Below are 20927 nucleotides of genomic sequence, written 5' to 3' on the forward strand. Positions count from 1 at the left end.
ATGTGACCCTTACGGCTAAAGGGATCAAGGGGAATGCAGAGAAAGCTGGAAAGGGGTACTGAGGGAATGATCAGCCATGATCTTATTGAATGGTGGTGCAGGCTCGAAGGGCCGAATGGCCTACTCCTGCACCTATTTTCTATGTTTCTATGACATTGCAGAGTGTGCTTGTAGAGTGTTTGATGGGACAGTGTAGAGGGAGCGTCAATCTGTATTTAACCTGTGATGTATCGACCCTGGGAGTGTTTGATGGGACAGTGTAGAGGGAGCTTTACTCTGTATCTAACCCCGTGCTGTACCTGACCTGGGAGTGTTTGATGGGACAGTGTAGAGGGAGCTTTACTCTGTATCTAACCCCGTGCTGTACCTGACCTGGGAGTGTTTGATGGGACAGTGTAGAGGGAGCTTTACTCTGTATCTAACCCCCTGTACCTGCCCTGGGGGTATTTGATGGGACAGTGTAGAGGGAGCTTTAGTCTGTATCTAACGCTGTGCTGTACCTGACCTGGGGGTATTTGATGGGACAGTGTAGAGGGAGCTTTAGTCTGTATCTAACCCCCTGTACCTGTCCTGGGAGTGTTTGATGGGACAGTGTAGAGGGAGCTTTACTCTGTATCTAACCCCGTGCTGTACCTGACCTGGGGGTATTTGATGGGACAGTGTAGAGGGAGCTTTACTCTGTACCTAACCCCGTGCTGTACCTGACCTGGGGGTATTTGATGGCACAGTGTAGAGGGAGCTTTAGTCTGTATCTAATGCTGTGCTGTACCTGCCCTGGGGATATTTGATGGGACAGTGTGGAGGGAGCTTTACTCTGTATCTAACCCCCTGTACCTGCCCCGGGAGTGTTTGATGGGACAGTCTAGAAGGAGCTTTGCTCTGTATCTAACCCGTGCTGTACCAGCCCTGGGAGTGTTTGATCGGATAGTGTAGAGGGAGCTTCACTCTGTATCTAACCCCGTACTATACCTGCCCTGGGAGTGTTTCACAGGACAGTGTAGAGGGAGCTTCACTCTGTATCTAACCCCATGCTGTACCTGCCCTGGGAGTGTTTGATGGGACAGTGTCGAGGGAGCTTTACTCTGTATCTAACCTCTTGCTGTACGTGCCCTGAGCGTGTTTGATGGGACAGTGTAGAGGGAGCTTTACTCTGTATCTAACCAGTGCTGTATCTGCCCTGGGAGTGTTTGATGGGACAGTGCAGAGGGAGCTTTACTCTGTATCTAACCCCCTGTACATGCCCTGGGAGTGTTTGATGGGACAGTGTAGAGTGAGCTTTACTCTGTATCTAACCCCCTGTACCTGCCCTGGGAGTGTTTGATGGGATACTGTAGAGGGAGCTTTACTCTGTATCTAACCCCGTGCTCTCCTTGCCCTGGGAGTGTTAGACGGGACAGTGTAGAGGGAGCTTTCCTCTGTATCGAACCAGTGATGTACCTGCCCTGGGAGTGTTTGACAAGACAGTGTGGAGGGAGCTTTACTCTGTATCTAAACCCCTGTACCTGCCATGGGAGTGTTTGATGGGACAGTGTAAAGGGAGCTTTACTCGGTAACTAACCCCATGCTGTACTTGCCCTTGGAGTGTTTGACGGGATAGTGTCGTGGGAGATTTAATCTGTATGTAACCTGTGATGTACCTGCCCTGGGGGTGTTTGATGGGACAGTGCTGAGGGAGCTTTACTCTGTATCTAACCTGTGCTTTACCTGCCCTGGGAGTGTTTGATGGGACAGTGTAGAGAGAGCTTTACTCTGTAACTAACCCCATGCTGTACCTGCCCTGGGAGTGTTTGATGGGACAGTGAAGAGGGAGCTTTACTGTGTATCTAACCCCGTGCTGTACCTGCCCTGGGAGTGTTTGATGGGACAGTGTAGAGGGAGCTTTACTCTGTAACTAACCCCATGCTGTACCTGCCCTGGGAGTGTTTGATGGGACATTGTAGAGGGAGCTTTACTCTGTATCTAACCCCGTGCTGTACCTGCCCTGGGAGTGTTTGATGGGACAGTATAGAGGGAGCTTTACTCTGTATCTAACCCCGTGTACCTGCCCTGGGAGTGTTTGATGGGACAGTGTAGAGGGAGCTTTACTCTCTATCTAACACCCTGTACCTGCCCTGGGAGTGTTTGATGGGACTGTGTAGAGGGAGCTTTACTCTGTATCTAACCCCGTGTACCTGCCCTGGGAGTGTTTGATGGGACTGTGTAGAGGGAGCTTTACTCTGTATCTAACCTGTGCTTTACCTGCCCTGGGAGTGTTTGATGGGACAGTGTAGAGGGAGCTTTACTCTCTATCTAACCCCGTGCTGTACCTGCCCTGGGAGTGTTTGATGGGACAGTGTAGAGGGAGCTTTACTCTGTATCTAACCCCGTGCTGTACCTGCCCTGGGAGTGTTTGATGGGACAGTGTAGAGGGAGCTTTACTCTGTATCTAACCCCGTGCTGTACCTGCCCTGGGAGTGTTTGATGGGACAGTATAGAGGGAGCTTTACTCTGTATCTAACCCCGTGTACCTGCCCTGGGAGTGTTTGATGGGACTGTGTAGAGGGAGCTTTACTCTGTATCTAACCCCCTGTACCTGCCCTGGGAGTGTTTGATGGGACAGTGTAGAGGGAGCTTTACTCTCTATCTAACACCCTGTACCTGCCCTGGGAGTGTTTGATGGGACTGTGTAGAGGGAGCTTTACTCTGTATCTAACCTGTGCTTTACCTGCCCTGGGAGTGTTTGATGGGACAGTGTAGAGGGAGCTTTACTCTCTATCTAACCCCGTGCTGTACCTGCCCTGGGAGTGTTTGATGGGACAGTGTAGAGGGAGCTTTACTCTGTATCTAACCCCCTGTACCTGCCCTGGGAGTGTTTGATGGGACAGTGTAGAGGGAGCTTTACTCTCTATCTAACCCCGTGCTGTACCTGCCCTGGGAGTGTTTGATGGGACTGTGTAGAGGGAGCTTTACTCTGTATCTAACCCCCTGTACCTGCCCTGGGAGTGTTTGATGGGACAGTGTAGAGGGAGCTTTACTCTGTATCTAACCCCCTGTACCTGCCCTGGGAGTGTTTGATGGGACAGTGTAGAGGGAGCTTTACTCTGTAACTAACCCCATGCACCGCGGGTGTCTCTGTTGCACAGGAGCGCAGGAAAATGAGTGGGAGAGCTATAGTGATAGGGGATTCAATTGTAAGGGGAATAGATAGATGTTTCTGCAGCTGCAACCGAGACACCAGGATGGTATGTTGCTTCCTCGGTGCAAGGGTCAAGGATGACTCGGAGCGTGTGCAGGACATTCTGAAAAGGGAGGGTGAACAGCCAGTTGTCGTGGTGCATATAGGTACCAACGATACAGGTAAAAAACGGGATGAGGTCCTCCAAGACGAATTTTGGGAGCTAGGAGCTAAATTTAAAAAGTAGGACCTCAAAAGTAGTAATCTCAGGATTGCTACCAGTGCCACGTGCTAGTCAGAGTAGGAATCGCAGGATAGCTCAGATGAATACATGTGGTGTGGTGCACAAGGGAGGGATTCAAATTCCTGGGACATTGGAACCGGTTCTGGGGGAGGTGGGACCAGTACAAACCGGACGGTCTGCACCTGGGCAGGACTGGAACCAATGTCCGAGGGGGAGTGTTTGCTAGTGCTGTTGGGGAGAGGTTAAACTAATATGGCAGGAGGATGGGAACCTATGCAGGGAGACAGAGGGAAGTAGAATGGGGGCAGAAGCAAAAGATAGAAAGAAGAAAAGTAAAAGTGGAGGGCAGAGAAATCAAGGCAAAAAGCAAAAAGGGCCACATTACAGCAAAATTCTAAAAGGGCAAAGTGTGTTAGCAAGACAAGCCTGAAGGCTCTGTGCCTCAATGCGAGGAGTATTCGGAATAAGGCGGACGAATTAACTGCACAGATAGCAGTTAACGGATATGATGTAATTGGCATCACGGAGACATGGTTCCAGGGTGATCAAGGCTGGGAACTCAACATCCAGGGGTATTCAACATTTAGGAAGGATAGACAGAAAGGAAAAGGAGGCGGGGTGGCGTTGCTGGTTAAAGAGGAAATTAATGCAATAGTAAGAAAGGACATTAGCTTCGATGATGTGGAATCGGTATGGGTGGAGCTACGGAATATCAAAGAGCAGAAAATGCTAGTGGGAGTTGTGTACAGACCACCAAACAGTAGTAGTAAGGTTGGGGACAGCATCAAACAAGAAATTAGGGATGCGTGCAATAAAGGTACAGCAGTTATCATGGGTGACTTTAATCTACATATAGATTGGGCTAACCAAACAGGTAGCAATGCGATGGAGGAGAATTTCCTGCAGTGTATTAGGGATGGTTTTCTCGACCAATATGTCAAGGAACCAACTAGGGAGCTCGCCATCCTAGACTGAGTGATGTGTAATGAGAAAGGACTGATTGGCCCCTTGGGGAAGAGTGACCATATATTGGTAGAGTTCTTTATAAAGATGGAGAGTGACACGGTTAATTCAGAAACTAGGGTCCTGAACTTAAGGAAAGGTAACTTCGATGGTTTGAGGCGTGAATTGGCTAGAATAGACTGGCAAAGGATACTTAAAGGGTTGACGGTGGATAGGCAATGGCAAACATTTAAAGATCAGATGGATGAACTTCAGCAATTGTGCATCCCTGTCTGGAGTAAAACATAGAAACATAGAAAATAGGTGCAGGAGTAGGCCAATCGGCCCTTCGAGCCTGCACCACCATTCAATAAGATCATGGCTGATCATTCTCTCAGTACCCCTTTCCTGCTTTCCCTCCATACCCCTTGATCCCCTTAGCCGTAAGGGCCATATCTCACTCCCTCTTGAATATATCCAATGAACTGGCATCAACAACTCTCTGCGGCAGGGAATTCCACAGGTTAACAACTCTCTGAGTGAAGAAGTTTCTCCTCATCTCAGTCCTAAATGGCCAATCCCCTTATCCTAAGACTATGTCCCCTGGTTCTGGACTTCCCCAACATCGGGAACATTCTTCCTGCATCTAACCTGTCCAGTCCCGTCAGAATCTTATACGTTTCTATGAGATCCCCTCTCATCCTTCTAAACTCCAGTGAATAAAGGCCCAGTTCGATCCAGTCTTTTCTCATATGAGCCATCCCGGGAATCAGCCTGGTGAACCTTCGCTGCACTTGCTCAATAGCAAGAACGTCCTTCCTCAGATTAGGAGACCAAAACTGAACACAATATTCCAGGTGAGGCCTCACCAAGGCCCTCTACAACTGCAGTAAGACCTCCATGTTCCTATACTCAAATTCCCTAGCTATGAAGGCCAACATACCATTTGCCACCTTCACCGCCTGCTGTACCTGCATGCCAACTTTCAGTGACTGATGTACCATGACACCCAGGTCTCGTTGCACATCCCCTTTTCCTAATCTGCCGCCATTCAGATAATATTCTGCCTTCGTGTTTTTGCTCCCAAAATGGATAACCTCACATTTATCCACATTATACTGCATCTGCCATGCATTTGCCCACTCACCTAACCTGTCCAAGTCACCCTGCAGCCTCTTAGCATCCTCCTCACAGCTCAAACCGCCATCCAGTTTAGTGTCATCTGCAAACTTGGAGATATTACACTCAATTCCTTCATCCAAATCATTTATGTATATTGTAAAGAGCTGGGGTCCCAGCACTGAGCCCTGCAGCACCCCACTAGTCACTGCCTGCCATTTTGAAAAGGACCCGTTTATCCGACTCTCTGCTTCCTGTCTGCCAACCAGTTCTCTATCCACGTCAGTACATTACCCCCAATACCATGTGCTTTGACTTTTCACACCAATCTCTTGTGCGGGACCTTGTCAAATCCTTTTGAAAGTCTAAATATACCACATCCCCAATGGTTCTCCCTTGTCCACTCTGTTACTTACATCCTCAAAAAATTCCAGAAGATTCGTCAAGCTTGATTTCCCTTTCATAAATCCATGCTGACTTGGACCGATCCTGTCACTGCTTTCCAAATGCGCTGCTATTTCATCCTTAATGATTTGATTCCAACATTTTCCCCACTACTGATGTCAGGGGAAGGTGACTCAACCGTGGGTAACGAGGGAAATTAAGGATAGTGTTAAATCCAAGGAAGGGGCATATAAATTGGCCAGAAAAAGCAACAAACCTGAGGACTGGGAGAAATTTAGAATTCAGTAGAGAAGGACAAAGGGTTTAATTAAGAGGGGGAAAATAGAGTACGAGAAGAAGCTTGCCAGGAACATAAAAACTGACTGCAAAAGCTTCTATAGATATGTGAAGAGAAAAAGATTAATGAAGACAAACATAGGTCCCTTGCAGTCGGATTCAGGTGAATTTATAATGGGGAACAAAGAAATGGCAGACCATTTGAACAAATACTTTTGTTCTGTCTTTACGAAGGAAGACACAAATAACCTTCTGGATGTACGAGAGGACCGAGTGTCTAGTGAGAAGGAGGAACTGAAGGATATCCTTATTAGGCGGGAAATTGTGTTGGGGAAATTGATGGGATTGAAGGCCGATAAATCCCCAGGGCCTGCCAGAGTACTTAAGGAAGTTGCCCTAGAAATAGTGGATGCATTGGTGATCATTTTCCAACAGTCTATCGACTCTGGATCAGTTCCTATGGACTGGAGGGTAGCTAATGTAACACCACTCTTTAAAAGGGGAGGGAAAGAGAAAGTGGGTAATTATAGACCGGTTAGCCTGACATCAGTAGTGGGGAAAATGTTGGAATCAATTATTAAGGATGAAATAGCAGCGCATTTGGAAAGCAGTGACAGGATCGGTCCAAGTCAGCATGGATTTATGAAAGGGAAATCATGCTTGACAAAACTTCTGGAATTTTTTGAGGATGTAACTAGTAGAGTGGACAAGGGAGAACAAGTGGATGTGGTGTATTTGGACTTTCAAAAGGCCTTTGACAAGGTCCCACACAAGAGATTGGTGTGCAAAATCAAAGCACATGGTATTGGGGGTAATGTACTGACGTGGATAGAGAACTGGTTGGCAGACAGGAAGCAGGGAGTCGGGATAAATGTGTCCTTTTCAAAATGGCAGGCAGTGACTAGTGGGGTGCCGTAGGGCTCAGTGCTGGGACCCCAGCTATTTACAATATACATCAATGATTTGGATGAAGGAAATGAGTGTAATATCTCCAAGTTTGCAGATGACACTAAGCTGGGTGGCAGTGTGAGCTGTGAGGGGGACGCTAGGAGGCTGCAGGGTGACCTGGACAGGTTAGGTGAGTGGGCAAATGCATGGCAGATGCAGTATAATGTGGATAAATGTGAGGTTATCCACTTTGGTGGCAAAAAGGCGAAGGCAGGAAATATCTGAATGGCGGCAGATTAGGAAAAGGGGAGGTGTAACGAGACCTGGGTGTCATGGTACATCAGTCATTGAAAGTTGGCATGCAGGTACAGCAGGCGGTGAAGAAGGCAAATGGTATGTTGGCCTTCATAGCTACGGGATTTGAGTATAGGAGCATGGAGGTCTTATTGCAGTTGTACAATGCTTGGTGAGGCCTCACCTGGAATATTGTGTTCAGTTTTGGTCTCCTAATCTGAGGAAGGACGTTCTTGCTATTGAGCAAGTGCAGCGAAGGTTCACCAGACTGATTCCCACAATGGCAGGACTGACATGAGGAGAGACCTGATCAACTGGGCCTTTATTCACTGGAATTTAGAAGGATGAGAGGGGATCTCATAGAAACATATAAAATTCTGACGGGACTGAACAGGTTAGATGCAGGAAGAATGTTCCCGATGTTGGGGAAGTCCAGAACCAGGGGACACAGTCTTAGGATAAGGGGTAGGCCATTTAGGACTGAGATGAGGAGAAACTTCTTCACCCAGAGAGTGGTGAACCTGTGGAATTCTCTGCCGCAGAGAGTTATTGATGCCAGTTCATTGGATATGTTCAAAAGGGAGTTAGATCTGGCCCTTACGGCTAAAGGGATCAAGGGGTATGGAGAGAAAGCAGGAAAGGGGTACTGAGGGAATGATCAGCCATGATCTTATTGAATGGCGGTGCAGGCTCGAAGGGCCGAATGGCCTACTCCTGCACCTATTTTCTATGTTTCTATGCTGTACCTGCACTGAGAGTGTTTGATGGGACAGTATAGAGGGAGCTTTGCTCTGTATCGAACCCGTGCTCTCCTTGCCCTGGGAGTGTTTGATGGGACAGTGCTGAGGGAGCTTTATTCAGTCTCTAACCCATGCTGTACCTGCCCTGGGAGTGTTTGATGGGACAGTGTAGAGGGAGCTTTACTCTGTATCTAACCAGTGCTGTACCTGTACTGGGAGTGTTTGATGGGACAGTGTAGAGGGAGCTTTACTCTATATCTAACCCTGTGCTGTACCTGCCCTGGGAGTGATTGATGGGACAGTGTAGAGGGAGCTTTACTCTGTATCTAACCCCGTGCTGTACCTGCCCTGGGAGTGTTTGATGGGACAGTGTCGAGGGAGCTTTACTCAGCATCTAACCTCCTGTACCTGCCCTGGGAGTGTTTGATGGGACAGTGTGCAGAGGGAGCTTTACTCTATATTTAACCTGTGATGTACCTGCTCTGGGAGTGTTTGATGGGACCGGGTAGAGGCAGCTTTACTCTGTATCCAACCCCGTGCTGTACCTGCCCTGTGTGTTTCATGGCGTAAAAATAAAAAAGGGAAGGTGGCTCAACCGTGGCTATCAAGGGAAATCAGGGATAGTATTAAAACCAAGGAAATGGCATACAAATTGGCCAGAAATAGCAGATCCCGGGGACTGGGAGAAATTTAGAACTCAGCAGAGGAGGACAAAGGGTTTGATTAGGGCAGGGAAAATGGAGTACGAGAAGAAGCTTGCAGGGACAATTAAGACGGACTGCAAAAGCTTCTATAGGTATGTAAAGAGAAAAAGGTTAGTAAAGACAAACGTAGGTCCCCTGCAGTCAGAATCAGGGGAAGTCATAATGGGGAACAAAGAAATGGCAGACCAATTGAATAAGTACTTTGGTTCGGTATTCACTAAGGAGGACACAAACAACCTTCCAGATATAAAAGGGGTCAGAGGGTCTAGTAAGAAGGAAGAACTGAGGGAAATCCTTATTAGTCGGGAAATTGTGTTGGGGAAATTGATGGGATTGAAGGCCGATAAATCCCCAGGGCCTGATGGACTGCATCCCAGAGTACTTAAGGAGGTGGCCTTGGAAATAGCAGATGCATTGACAGTCATTTGCCAACATTCCATAAACTCTGGATCAGTTCCTATGGAGTGGAGGGTAGCCAATGTAACCCAACTTTTTAAAAAAGGAGGGAGAGCGAAAACAGGGAATTATAGACCGGTCAGCCTGACATCGGTAGTGGGTAAAATGATGGAATCAATTATTAAGGATGTCATAGCAGCGCATTTGGAAAGAGGTGACATGATAGGTCCAAGTCAGCATGGATTTGTGAAAGGGAAATCATGCTTGACAAATCTTCTGGAATTTTATGAGGATGTTTCCAGTAGAGTGGACAAGGGAGAACCAGTTATGTGGTGTATTTGGACTTTCAGAAGGCTTTCGACAAGGTCCCACACAAGAGATTAATGTGCAAAGTTAAAGCACATGGGATTGGGGGTAGTGTGCTGACGTGGATTGAGAACTGGTTGTCAGACAGGAAGCAGAGAGTAGGAGTAAATGGGGACTTTTCAGAATGGCAGGCAGTGACTAGTGGGGTACCGCAAGGTTCTGTGCTGGGGCCCCAGCTGTTTACATTGTACATTAATGATTTAGACGAGGGGATTAAATGTAGTATCTCCAAATTTGCAGATGACACTAAGTTGGGTGGCAGTGTGAGCTGCGAGGAGGATGCTATGAGGCTGCAGAGTGACTTGGATAGGTTAGGTGAGTGGGCAAATGCATGGCAGATGAAGTATAATGTGGATAAATGTGAGGTTATCCACTTTGGTGGTAAAAACAGAGAGACAGACTATTATCTGAATGATGACAGATCAGGAAAAGGGGAGGTGCAACGAGACCTGGGTGTCATGGTACATCAGTCATTGAAGGTTGGCATGCAGGTACAGCAGGCGGTTAAGAAAGCAAATGGCATGTTGGCCTTCATAGTGAGGGGATTTGAGTACAGGGGCAGGGAGGTGTTGCTACAGTTGTACAGGGCCTTGGTGAGGCCACATCTGGAGTATTGTGTACAGTTGTGTACAACTTGAGGAAGGACATTCTTGCTATTGAGGGAGTGCAGCGAAGGTTCACCAGACTGATTCCTGGGATGGCGGGACTGATATATCAAGAAAGACTGGATCAACTGGGCTTGTATTCACTGGAGTTCAGAAGAATGAGAGGGGATCTCATCGAAACGTTTAAAATTCTGACGGGACGGGACAGGTTAGATGCAGGAAGAATGTTCCCAATGTTGGGGAAGTCCAGAACCAGGGGTCACAGTCTAAGGATAAGGGGTAAGCCATTTAGGACCGAGATGAGGAGAAACTTCTTCACCCAGAGAGTGGTGAACCTGTGGAATTCTCTACCACAGAAAGTTGTTGAGGCCAATTCACTAAATATATTCAAAAAGGAGTTAGATGAAGTCCTTACTACTAGGAGGATGAAGGGGTATGGCGGAAAGCAGGAATGGGGTACTGAAGTTGCATGTTCAGCCATGAACTCATTGAATGGTGGTGCAGGCTCGAAGGGCCGAATGGCCTACTCCTGCACCTATTTTCTCTGTTTCTATGACAGTGTAGGGAGCTTTACTCTGTATCTAACCCCCTGTACCTGTCCTGGGAGTCTTTGATGGGCCAGTGTAGTGGGAGCTTTACTCTGTATCTAACCCCCTGTACCTGCCTTGGGAGTGTTTGATGGGCCAGTGTAGTGGCAGCTTTACTCTGTATCTAACCCTGTGCTGTATCTGGCCTGGGAGTGTTTGATGGGCCAGTGTAGTGGCAGCTTTACTCTGTGTCTAACCCCGTGCTGTACCTGGCCTGGGAGTGTTTGATGGCCAGTGTAGAGGGAGCTTTACTCTGTATCTAACCCCCTGTACCTGGCCTGGGAGTGGTTGATGGGCCAGTGTAGTGGCAGCTTTACTCTGTGTCTAACCCCGTGCTGTACCTGGCCTGGGAGTGTTTGATGGCCAGTGTAGAGGGAGCTTTACTCTGTATCTAACCCCGTGTCGTACCTGCCCTGGGAGTGTTTGATGGGCAGTGTAGAAACATAAAAATATGCAGTGCAGAAGGCGGTCATTTCGGCCCATCGACAACGAGCCGCATAGTCCTTGTCAGCCGCACTGATAGTTACATAGGTTTGTATGAACAATTGGTTAAAGTAAAGAGCATCCGGCCCAACCAGTCCGCAGTGATCAGGAGTAGGAACCCTGGCTGATTTCCCCTCTCTCTAACCCAGGGGTGACTGGGCAGTGATCAGGAGCAGGAACCCTGGCTGATTTCCTCTCTCTCTCTAACCCAGGGGTGACTGGGCAGTGATCAGGAGCAGGAACCCTGGCTGATTTCCCCTCTCTCTAACCCAGGGGTCACTGGACAGTGATCAGGAGCAGGAACCCTGGCTGATTTCCCCCCTCTCTAACCCAGGGGTCACCGGGCAGTGATCAGGAGCAGGGACCCTGGCTGATTTCCTCTCTCTCTCTAACCCAGGGGTCACTGGGCAGTGATCAGGAGCAGGAACCCTGGCTGATTTCCCCCTCTCTCTCTCTAACCCAGGGGTCACTGGGCAGTGATCAGGAGCAGGAACCCTGGCTGATTTCCCCTCTCTCTAACCCCGGGGTCACTGGGCAGTGATCAGGAGCAGGAACCCTGGCTGATTTCCCCCCTCTCTAACCCAGGGGTCACCGGGCAGTGATCAGGAGCAGGGACCCTGGCTGATTTCCCCTCTCTCTCGAACCCAGGGGTCATAAGAACATAAGAATTAGGAACAGGAGTAGGCCATCTAGCCCCTCGAGCCTGCTCCGCCATTCAATAAGATCATGGCTGATCTGGCCGTGGACTCAGCTCCACTTACCTGCCCTCTCCCCGTAACCCTTAATTCCCTTATTGGTTAAAAATCTATCTATCTGTGACTTGAAGACATTCAATGAGCTAGCCTCAACTGCTTCCTTGGGCAGATAATTCCACAGATTCACAATCCTCTGGGAGAAGAAATACCTTCTCAACTCGGTTTTAAATTGGCTCCCCTGTATTTTGAGGCTGTGCCCCCTAGTTCTAGTCTCCCCTATCAGTGGAAACAACCTCTCTGCCTCTATCTTGTCTATCTCTTTCATGATTTTAAATGTTTCTATAAGATCACCCCTCATCCTTCTGAACTCCCAACGAGTAAAGACCCAGTCTACTCAATCTATCATCATAAGGTAACCACCTCATCTCCAGAATCAGCCGAGTGAATCATCTCTGCACCCCCTCCAAAGCAGTATATCCTTCCTTAAGTAAGGTGACCAAAACTGCACGCAGTACTCCAGGTGCGGCCTTACCAATACCTTGTACAGTTGCAGCAGGACCTCCCTGCTTTTGTACTCCATCCCTCTCGCAATGAAGGCCAACATTCCATTCGCCTTCCTGATTACCTGGGCAATGGGCAATGATCAGGAGCAGGAACCCTGGCTGATTTCCCCTCTCTCTAACCCAGGGGTCACTGGGCAATGATCAGGATCAGGAACCCTGGCTGATTTCCCATCTCTCTAACCCAGGGGTCACTGGGCAGTGATCAGGAGCAGGAACCCTGACTGATTTCCCCTCTCTCTAACCCAGGGTTCACTGGGCAGTGATCAGGAGCAGGAACCCTGGCTGATTTCCCCCTCTCTCTGAACCCGGGGTCACTGGGCAGTGATCAGGAGCAGGAACCATGGCTGATTTCCCCTCTCTCTAACCCAGGGGTCACAAATCAATGAGCAGGAGCAGGAACCCTGGCTGATTTCCCCTCTCTCTAACCCAGGGGTCACTGGGCAGTGATCAGGAGCAGGAACCCTGGCTGATTTCCCCCTCTCTCTGACCCCGGGATCATAAGAACATAAGAATTAGGAACAGGAGTAGGCCATCTAGCCCCTCGAGCCTGCTCCGCCATTCAATGAGATCATGGCTGATCTGGCAGTGGACTCAGCTCCACTTACCCGCCCTCTCCCCGTAACCCTTAATTCCCTTATTGGTTAAAAATCTATCTATCTGTGACTTGAATACATTCAATGAGCTAGCCTCAACTGCTTCCTTGGGCAGAGAATTCCACAGATTCACAACCCTCTGGGAGAAGAAATACCTTCTCAACTTGGTTTTAAATTGGCTCCCCTGTATTTTGAGGCTGTGCCCCCTAGTTCTAGTCTCCCCTACCAGTGGGAACAACCTCTCTGCCTCCATCTTGTCTATCCCATTCATGATTTTAAATGTTTCTATAAGATCACCCCTCATCCTTCTGAACTCCAACGAGTAAAGATCCAATCTATCATCATAAGGTAACCCCCTCATCTCCGGAATCAGTCTAGTGAATCGTCTCTGTACCCCCTCCAAAGCCAGTATATCCTTCAGTAAGTAAGGTGACCAAAACTGCATGCAGTACTCCAGGTGCGGCCTCACCAATACCCTGTACAGTTGCAGCAGGACCTCCCTGCTTCTGTACTCCATCCCTCTCGCAATGAAGGCCAACATTGCATTCGCCTTCCTGATTACCTGGGCAATGGGCAATCATCAGGAGCAGGAACCCTGGCTCATATCCGCGCTCTCTAACCCGGGGGTCACTGGCCAGTGATCAGGAGCAGGAACCCTGGCTGATTTCCCCTCTCTCTAACCCGGGGGTCACTGGCCAGTGATCAGGAGCAGGAATCCTGGCTTTTTTCCCCTCTCTCTCTAACCCAGGTGTCAATAGGCGGGGATCAGGAGCAGGAACCCTGGCTGATTTCCCCTCTCTCTAACCCGGGGGTCACTGGCCAGTGATCAGGAGCAGGAACCCTGGCTGATTTCCCCTCTCTCACAAACCCAGGGGTCAAAAGAACATAAGAATTAGGAACAGGAGTAGGCCATCTAGCCCCTCGAGCCTGCTCCGCCATTCAATAAGATCATGGCTGATCTGGCCGTGGACTCAGCTCCACTTACCTGCCCTCTCCCCGTAACCCTTAATTCCCTTATTGGTTAAACATCTATCTATCTGTGACTTGAATACATTCAATGAGCTAGCCTCAACTGCTTCCTTGGGCAGAGAATTCCACAGATTCACAACCCTCTGGGAGAAGAAATTCCTTCTCAACTCGGTTTTAAATTGGCTCCCCCGTATTCTGAGGCTGTGCCCCCTAGTTCTAGTCTCCACTACCTCTATCTTGTCTATCCCTTTCATGATTTTAAATGTTTCTATAAGATCACCCCTCATCCTTCTGAACTCCAACGAGTAAAGATCCAGTCTACTCAATCTATCATCATAAGGTAACCCCCTCATCTCCGGAATCAGCCTAGTGAATCGTCTCTGTACCCCCTCCAAAGCCAGTATATCCTTCATTAAGTGTGGCCTCACCAATACCCTATACAGTTGCAGCAGCACCTCCCTGCTTTTGTACTCCATCCCTCTCGCAATGAAGGCCAACATTCCATTCGCCTTCCTGATTACCTGGGCAATGGGCAATGATCAGGAGCAGGAACCCTGGCTGATTTCCCCTCTCTCTAACCCCGGGGTCACTCGGCAGTGATCAGGAGCAGGAAACCTGGCTGATTTCCCCTCTCTCTAACCCAGGGGTCACTGGGCAGTGATCAGGAGCAGGAACCCTGGCTGATTTCCCCTCTCTCTCTAACCCAGGGGTCACTGGACAGTGATCAGGAGCAGGAACCCTGGCTGATTTCCCCTCTCGCTAACCCAGGGGTCACTGGGCAGTGATCAGGAGCAGGAACCCTGGCTGATTTCCCCTCTCTCTCTAACCCAGGGATCATTGGGCAGTGATCAGGAGCAGGAACCCTGGCTGATTTCCCTCTCTCTCTCTAACCCAGGGGTCACTGGGCAGTGATCAGGAGCAGGAACCCTGGCTGATTTCCCCTCTCTCTCTAACCCAGGGGTCACTGGGCAGTGATCAGGAGCAGGAACCCTGGCTGATTTCCTCTCTCTCTAACCCCAGGGTCACTGGGCAGTGATCAGGAGCAGGAACCCTGGCTGATTTCCCCTCTCTCTAACCCAGGGATCACTGGGCAGTGATCAGGAGCAGGAACCCTGGCTGATTTCCCTCTCTCTCTCTAACCCAGGGGTCACTGGGCAGTGATCAGGAGCAGGAACCCTGGCTGATTTCCCCTCTCTCTCTAACCCAGGGATCACTGGGCAGTGATCAGGAGCAGGAACCCTGGCTGATTTCCCTCTCTCTCTCTAACCCAGGGGTCACTGGGCAGTGATCAGGAGCAGGAACCCTGGCTGATTTCCCCTCTCTCTAACCCAGGGGTCACTGGGCAGTGATCAGGAGCAGGAACCCTGGCTGATTTCCTCTCTCTCTAACCCCAGGGTCACTGGGCAGTGATCAGGAGCAGGAACCCTGGCTGATTTCCCTCTCTCTAACCCAGGGGTCACTGGGCAGTGATCAGGACCAGGAACCCTGGCTGATTTCCCCCTCTCTCTAACCCCAGGGGTCACTGGGCAGTGATCAGGAGCAGGAACCCTGGCTGATTTCCCCTCTCTCTCTAACCCAGGGGTCACTGGGCAGTGATCAGGAGCAGGAACCCTGGCTGATTTCCCCTCCTCTAACCCCGGGGTCACTGGGCAGTGATCAGGAGCAGGAACCCTGGCTGATTTCCCCTCTCTCTAACCCAGGGGTCACTGGGCAGTGATCAGGAGCAGGAACCCTGGCTGATTTCCCCTCTCTCTCTGACCCAGGGATCACTGGGCAGTGATCAGGAGCAGGAACCCTGGCTGATTTCCCCTCTCTCTAACCCAGGGGTCACTGGGCAGTGATCAGGAGCAGGAACCCTGGCTGATTTCCCCTCTCTCTCTAACCCAGGGGTCACTGGGCAGTGATCAGGACCAGGAACCCTGGCTGATTTCCCCCTCTCTCTAACCCCAGGGGTCACTGGGCAGTGATCAGGAGCAGGAACCCTGGCTGATTTCCCCTCTCTCTCTAACCCAGGGGTCACTGGGCAGTGATCAGGAGCAGGAACCCTGGCTGATTTCCCCTCTCTCTGACCCAGGGGTCACTGGGCAGTGATCAGGAGCAGGAACCCTGGCTGATTTCCCCTCTCTCTCTGACCCAGGGATCACTGGGCAGTGATCAGGAGCAGGAACCCTGGCTGATTTCCCCTCTCTCTGACCCAGGGGTCACTGGGCAGTGATCAGGAGCAGGAACCCTGGCTGATTTCCCCTCTCTCTAACCCAGGGGTCACTGGGCAGTGATCAGGAGCAGGAACCCTGGCTGATTTCCCCTCTCTCTCTAACCCAGGGGTCACTGGGCAGTGATCAGGAGCAGGAACCCTGGCTGATTTCCTCCCTCTCTCTAACCCAGGGGTCACTGGGCAGTGATCAGGAGCAGGAACCCTGGCTGATTTCCCCTAGACCTGTCCTGCCTCGTGTGTGTAGGTCTCGGTTGTCAACCATGGGGGTGCTAATTCCCCCACCCCCCCCCTCATAAGGCCACTCCTCGTTTCCACCACCCCTTTCCTCCCCGCTCCCCCAAGGCCACTCCTCGTGCCCCCCACCCCCCGCTGCCTGGGTCTCAAACTCACGTTTGTTTCTCTCGCCCTGCCTGCAGGTTTCACCACTGCGGCCTACCTCCGCGTTCACGCCCGGAAGCACCATGGTATCACCCTGCTGCAGCCCTATCGCTTCGTGTGCGAGCAGTGTGGCGTCTACTGCCACACTCAGGTGCAGCTCAACGGCCACAAGGGAACTCACGATCGGCCAGCCGAGGCGGTGCATCTCACCACTGTCAACTCCCAGCCCCCGCTGCTGCTGTAAGAAGGCAAGCATTCCCTGCTCTTACTCTGCGCACAGGACTGGCAGGGGTCAGAGGTCAGCTAGGCCCAGGCTTCGTCTCCCTGGATTAGACAATGGGGGGAAATCATCGAGGGTTCCTGATCACTGCCCAGTGACCCCTGGGTTAGAGAGAGGGCAAATCAGCCAGGGTTCCTGCTCCTGATCACTGCCCAGTGACCCTGGGTTAGAGAGGGGGCAAATCAGCCAGGGTTCCTGCTCCTGATCACTGCCCAGTGACCCCTGGGTTAGAGAGGGGGCAAATCAGCCAGGGTTCCTGCTCCTGATCACTGTCCAGTGACCCCTGGGTTAGAGAGGGGGGAAATCAGCCAGGGTTCCTGCTCCTGATCACTGCCCAGTGACCCCTGGGTTAGAGAGGGGGAAATCAGCCAGGGTTCCTGCTCCTGATCACTGCCCAGTGACCCCTGGGTTAGAGAGGAGGGAAATCAGCCAGGGTTCCTGCTCCTGATCACTGCCCAGTGACCCCTGGGTTAGAGAGAGAGAGGGGAAATCAGCCAGGATTCCTGCTCCTGATCACTGCCCAGTGATCCCTGGGTTAGAGAGGGGGGAAATCAGCCAGGGTTCCTGCTCCTGATCACTGCCCAGTGACCCCTGGGTTAGAGAGAGGGGAAATCAGCCAGGGTTCCTGCTCCTGATCACTGCCCAGTGACCCCTGGGTTAGAGAGAGAGGGGACTCAGCCAGGGTTCCTGCTCCTGATCACTGTCCAGTGACCCCTGGGTTAGAGAGAGGGGAAATCAGCCACAGTTCCTGCTCCTGATCACTGTCCAGTGACCCCTGGGTTAGAGAGAGGGGAATTCAGCCAGGGTTCCTGCTCCTGATCACTGCCCAGTGACCCCTGGGTTAGAGAGAGAAGAAATCAGCCAGGGTTCCTGCTCCTGATCACTACGCAGTGACCCCTGGGTTAGAGAGAGGGGAAATCAGCCAGGGTTCCTGCTCCTGATCACTGCCCAGTGACCTCTAGGTTAGAGAGGGGGCAAATCATCCAGGGTTCCTGCTCCTGTTCACTGCCCAGTGACCCCGGTGTTAGAGAGGGGGTAAATCAGCCAGGGTTCCTGCTCCTGATCACTGCCCAGTGACCCCTGGGTTAGAGAGAGAAGAAATCAGCCAGGGTTCCTGCTCCTGATCACTACGCAGTGACCCCTGGGTTAGAGAGAGGGGAAATCAGCCAGGGTTCCTGCTCCTGATCACTGCCCAGTGACCTCTAGGTTAGAGAGGGGGCAAATCATCCAGGGTTCCTGCTCCTGTTCACTGCCCAGTGACCCCGGTGTTAGAGAGGGGGTAAATCATCCAGGGTTCCTGCTCCTGATCACTGCCCATTGACCCCTGGGGTTAGAGAGAGGGGAAATCAGCCAGGGTTCCTGCTCCTGATCACTACCCAGTGACCCCTGGGTTAGAGAGAGAGAGGGAAATCAGCCAGGGTTCCTGCTCCTGATCACTGCCCAGTGACCCCTGGGTTAGAGAGAGGGGAAATCAGCCAGGGTTCCTGCTCCTGATCACTGCTCAGTGACCCCTAGGTTAGAGAGGGGGCAAATCATCCAGGGTTCCTGCTCCTGATCACTGCTCAGTGACCCCTAGGTTAGAGAGGGGGCAAATCATCCAGGGTTCCTTTTCCTGATCACTGCTCAGTGACCCCGGTGTTAGAGAGGGGGGAAATCATCCAGGGTTCCTGCTCCTGATCACTGCCCAGTGACCCTGGGGTTAGAGAGAGGGGAAATCAGCCAGGGTTCCTGCTCCTGATCACTGCCCAGTGACCCCAGGGTTAGAGAGAGGGGAAATCAGCCAGGGTTCCTGCTCCTGATCATTGCCCAGTGACCCCTGGGTTAGAGAGAGGGGAAATCAGCCAGGGTTCCTGCTCCTGATCACTACCCAGTGACCCCTGGGTTAGAGAGAGGGGAAATCAGCCAGGGTTCCTGCTCCTGATCACTGCCCAGTGACCCCTGGGTTAGAGAGGGGAAATAAGCCAGGGTTCCTGCTCCTGATCACTGCTCATTGACCCCTAGGTTAGAGAGAGGGGAAATCAGCCAGGGTTCCTGCTCCTGATCACTGCCCATTGACCCCTGGGTTAGAGAGAGAGGAAATCTCCCCCGGGGGAGACCCGTACCCCGGGGAGAGTCGGTGCACCGTGGGGGGAGATCCGTACCCCGGGGAGAGTCGGTGCCCCGTGAGGGAGACCCGTGCCCCGTGGGGGGAGACCCGTACCCCGGGGAGAGTCGGTGCCCCGTGGGGGAGACCCGTACCCCGGGGAGAGTCGGTGCCCCGTGGGGGAGACCCGTACCCCGGGGAGAGTCGGTGCCCCGTGGGGGAGATCCGTACCCCGGGGAGAGTCGGTGCCCCGTGGGGGAGACCCGTACCCCGGGGAGAGTCGGTGCCCCGTGGGGGGAGACCCGTACCCCGGGGAGAGTCGGTGCCCCGTGGGGGGAGACCCGTACCCCGGGGAGAGTCGGTGCCCCGTGGGGGAGACCCGTACCCAGGGAGAGTCGGTGCCCCGTGGGGGAGACCCGTACCTCGGGGAGAGTCGGTGCCCCGTGGGGGAGATCCGTACCCCGGGGAGAGTCGGTGTCCCGTGGGGGAGACCCGTACCCCGGGGATAGTTGGTGCCCCGTGAGGGAGACCCGTGCCCCGTGGGGGGAGACCCGTACCCTGGGGAGAGTCGGTGCCCCGTCGGGGAGACCCGTACCCCGGGGATAGTCGCTGCCCCGTGGAGGGAGACCCGTACCCCGGGGAGAGTCGGTGCCCTGTGGGGGAGACCTGTACCCCGGGGAGAGTCGGTGCCCCGTGGGGGAGACCTGTACCCCGGGGAGAGTCGGTGCCCCGTGGGGAGAGACCTGTACCCCAGGGAGTGTCGGTACCCCGGGGAGAGTCGGTGCCCCGTGGGAGAGACCTGTACCCCGGGGAGAGTCGGTGCCCCGTGGGGGAGACCCGTACCCCGGGGATAGTTGGTGCCCCGTGGGGGAGACCTGTACCCCGGGGAGAGTCGGTACCCCGTGGGGGAGAGTCGGTGCCCCGTGGGGGAGAGTCGGTGCCCCATGGGGGAGACTTGTACCCCGGGGAGAGTCGGTGCCCCGTGGGGGAGACCTGTACCCCGGGGAGAGTCGGTGCCCCGTGGGGGAGACCTGTACCCCGGGGAGAGTGGATGCCCCGTGGGGGAGACTTGTACCCCGGGGAGAGTGGATGCCCCGTGGGGGAGACCTGTACCCCGGGGAGAGTGGGTGCCCCGTGGGGGAGACCTGTACCCCGGGGAGAGTGGGTGCCCCGTGGGGGAGACCTGTACCCCGGGGAGAGTGGATGCCCCGTGGGGGAGACCTGTACCCCGGGGAGAGTGGGTGCCCCGTGGGGGAGACCTGTACCCCGGGGAGAGTGGGTGCCCCGTGGGGGAGACCTGTACCCCGGGGAGAGTGGATGCCCCGTGGGGGAGACCTGTACCCCGGGGAGAGTGGATCGATTATGGGGGTTTGTGTGGAATGCTGTTGATTAACCATCACTCTGACCACCCTCTCCTGTTCCATCCCGTGTCTCCCACAGGTTCGGCTGAATCCTGTCCGCTGGCTGCAGCCGTCGCTCCCGTGGCCACGAGTCCTCGACCAGCCGAGGGTGTGGCCTTCCTGACCCAGGCTCTGTCCTCACCGCCCTGGTGAACTGCAGCATCCGCCGACTCCCAGATCATCCACGCTGCTGGGGGGAGCGGGGGAGAGGCAGAGCGTGAGGGGAGAGGGGGAGCATGAGCGTGAGAGGGGGAGCATGAGGGGGAGGAGGAGAGGGGGGGCGTGAGGGTGATTGAGGCGGAGCATGAGGGAGAGAGAGAGAGAGAGCGCGTGAGGGGAGGGGGAGAGAGAGCGTGGTGGGGGGGGGGGGGGGGGGAGAGAGAGGGGAGAGGGGAGAGAGAGAGAGAGAGAGAGAGAGAGAGGAGCGAGAAGCGAGAGAGAGGGGGTAAAGAGAGTGAGAGGGGGAGAGAGAAAGAGAAGGGGGGAGCGGGGGGGTGGGGAAAGAGAGGGACCGTGAGGGGGGGCGTGAGAGGGGAGGGGGCAGCGAG

The 20927-nt window shown here is 52.8% G+C and overlaps 1 protein-coding gene across 2 annotated transcripts in view; it reads left to right on the top strand.

Annotated features, from left to right (window-relative positions):
* The window catches only part of LOC139254647 (myc-associated zinc finger protein-like), a 40282-nt gene extending 19677 nt beyond the window's left edge, over positions 1–20605 (top strand). The window contains exons 5-6 of one of the 2 annotated variants that reach the window (XM_070873767.1): positions 16655–16864; positions 20420–20507. In XM_070873767.1, coding sequence (XP_070729868.1) covers positions 16655–16860 — 206 coding nt within the window. In that variant the 3' untranslated portion in view covers positions 16861–16864; positions 20420–20507. Of the gene's footprint in view, positions 1–16654; positions 16865–20419 lie in introns of both variants that reach the window. The other variant, XM_070873768.1, reaches the window with a different exon arrangement.
* The last annotated feature ends 322 nt before the right edge of the window (positions 20606–20927 follow it).

Source organism: Pristiophorus japonicus, unplaced genomic scaffold, assembly GCF_044704955.1.
Source record: "Pristiophorus japonicus isolate sPriJap1 unplaced genomic scaffold, sPriJap1.hap1 HAP1_SCAFFOLD_565, whole genome shotgun sequence".
Lineage (NCBI taxonomy): Eukaryota > Metazoa > Chordata > Chondrichthyes > Pristiophoridae > Pristiophorus > Pristiophorus japonicus.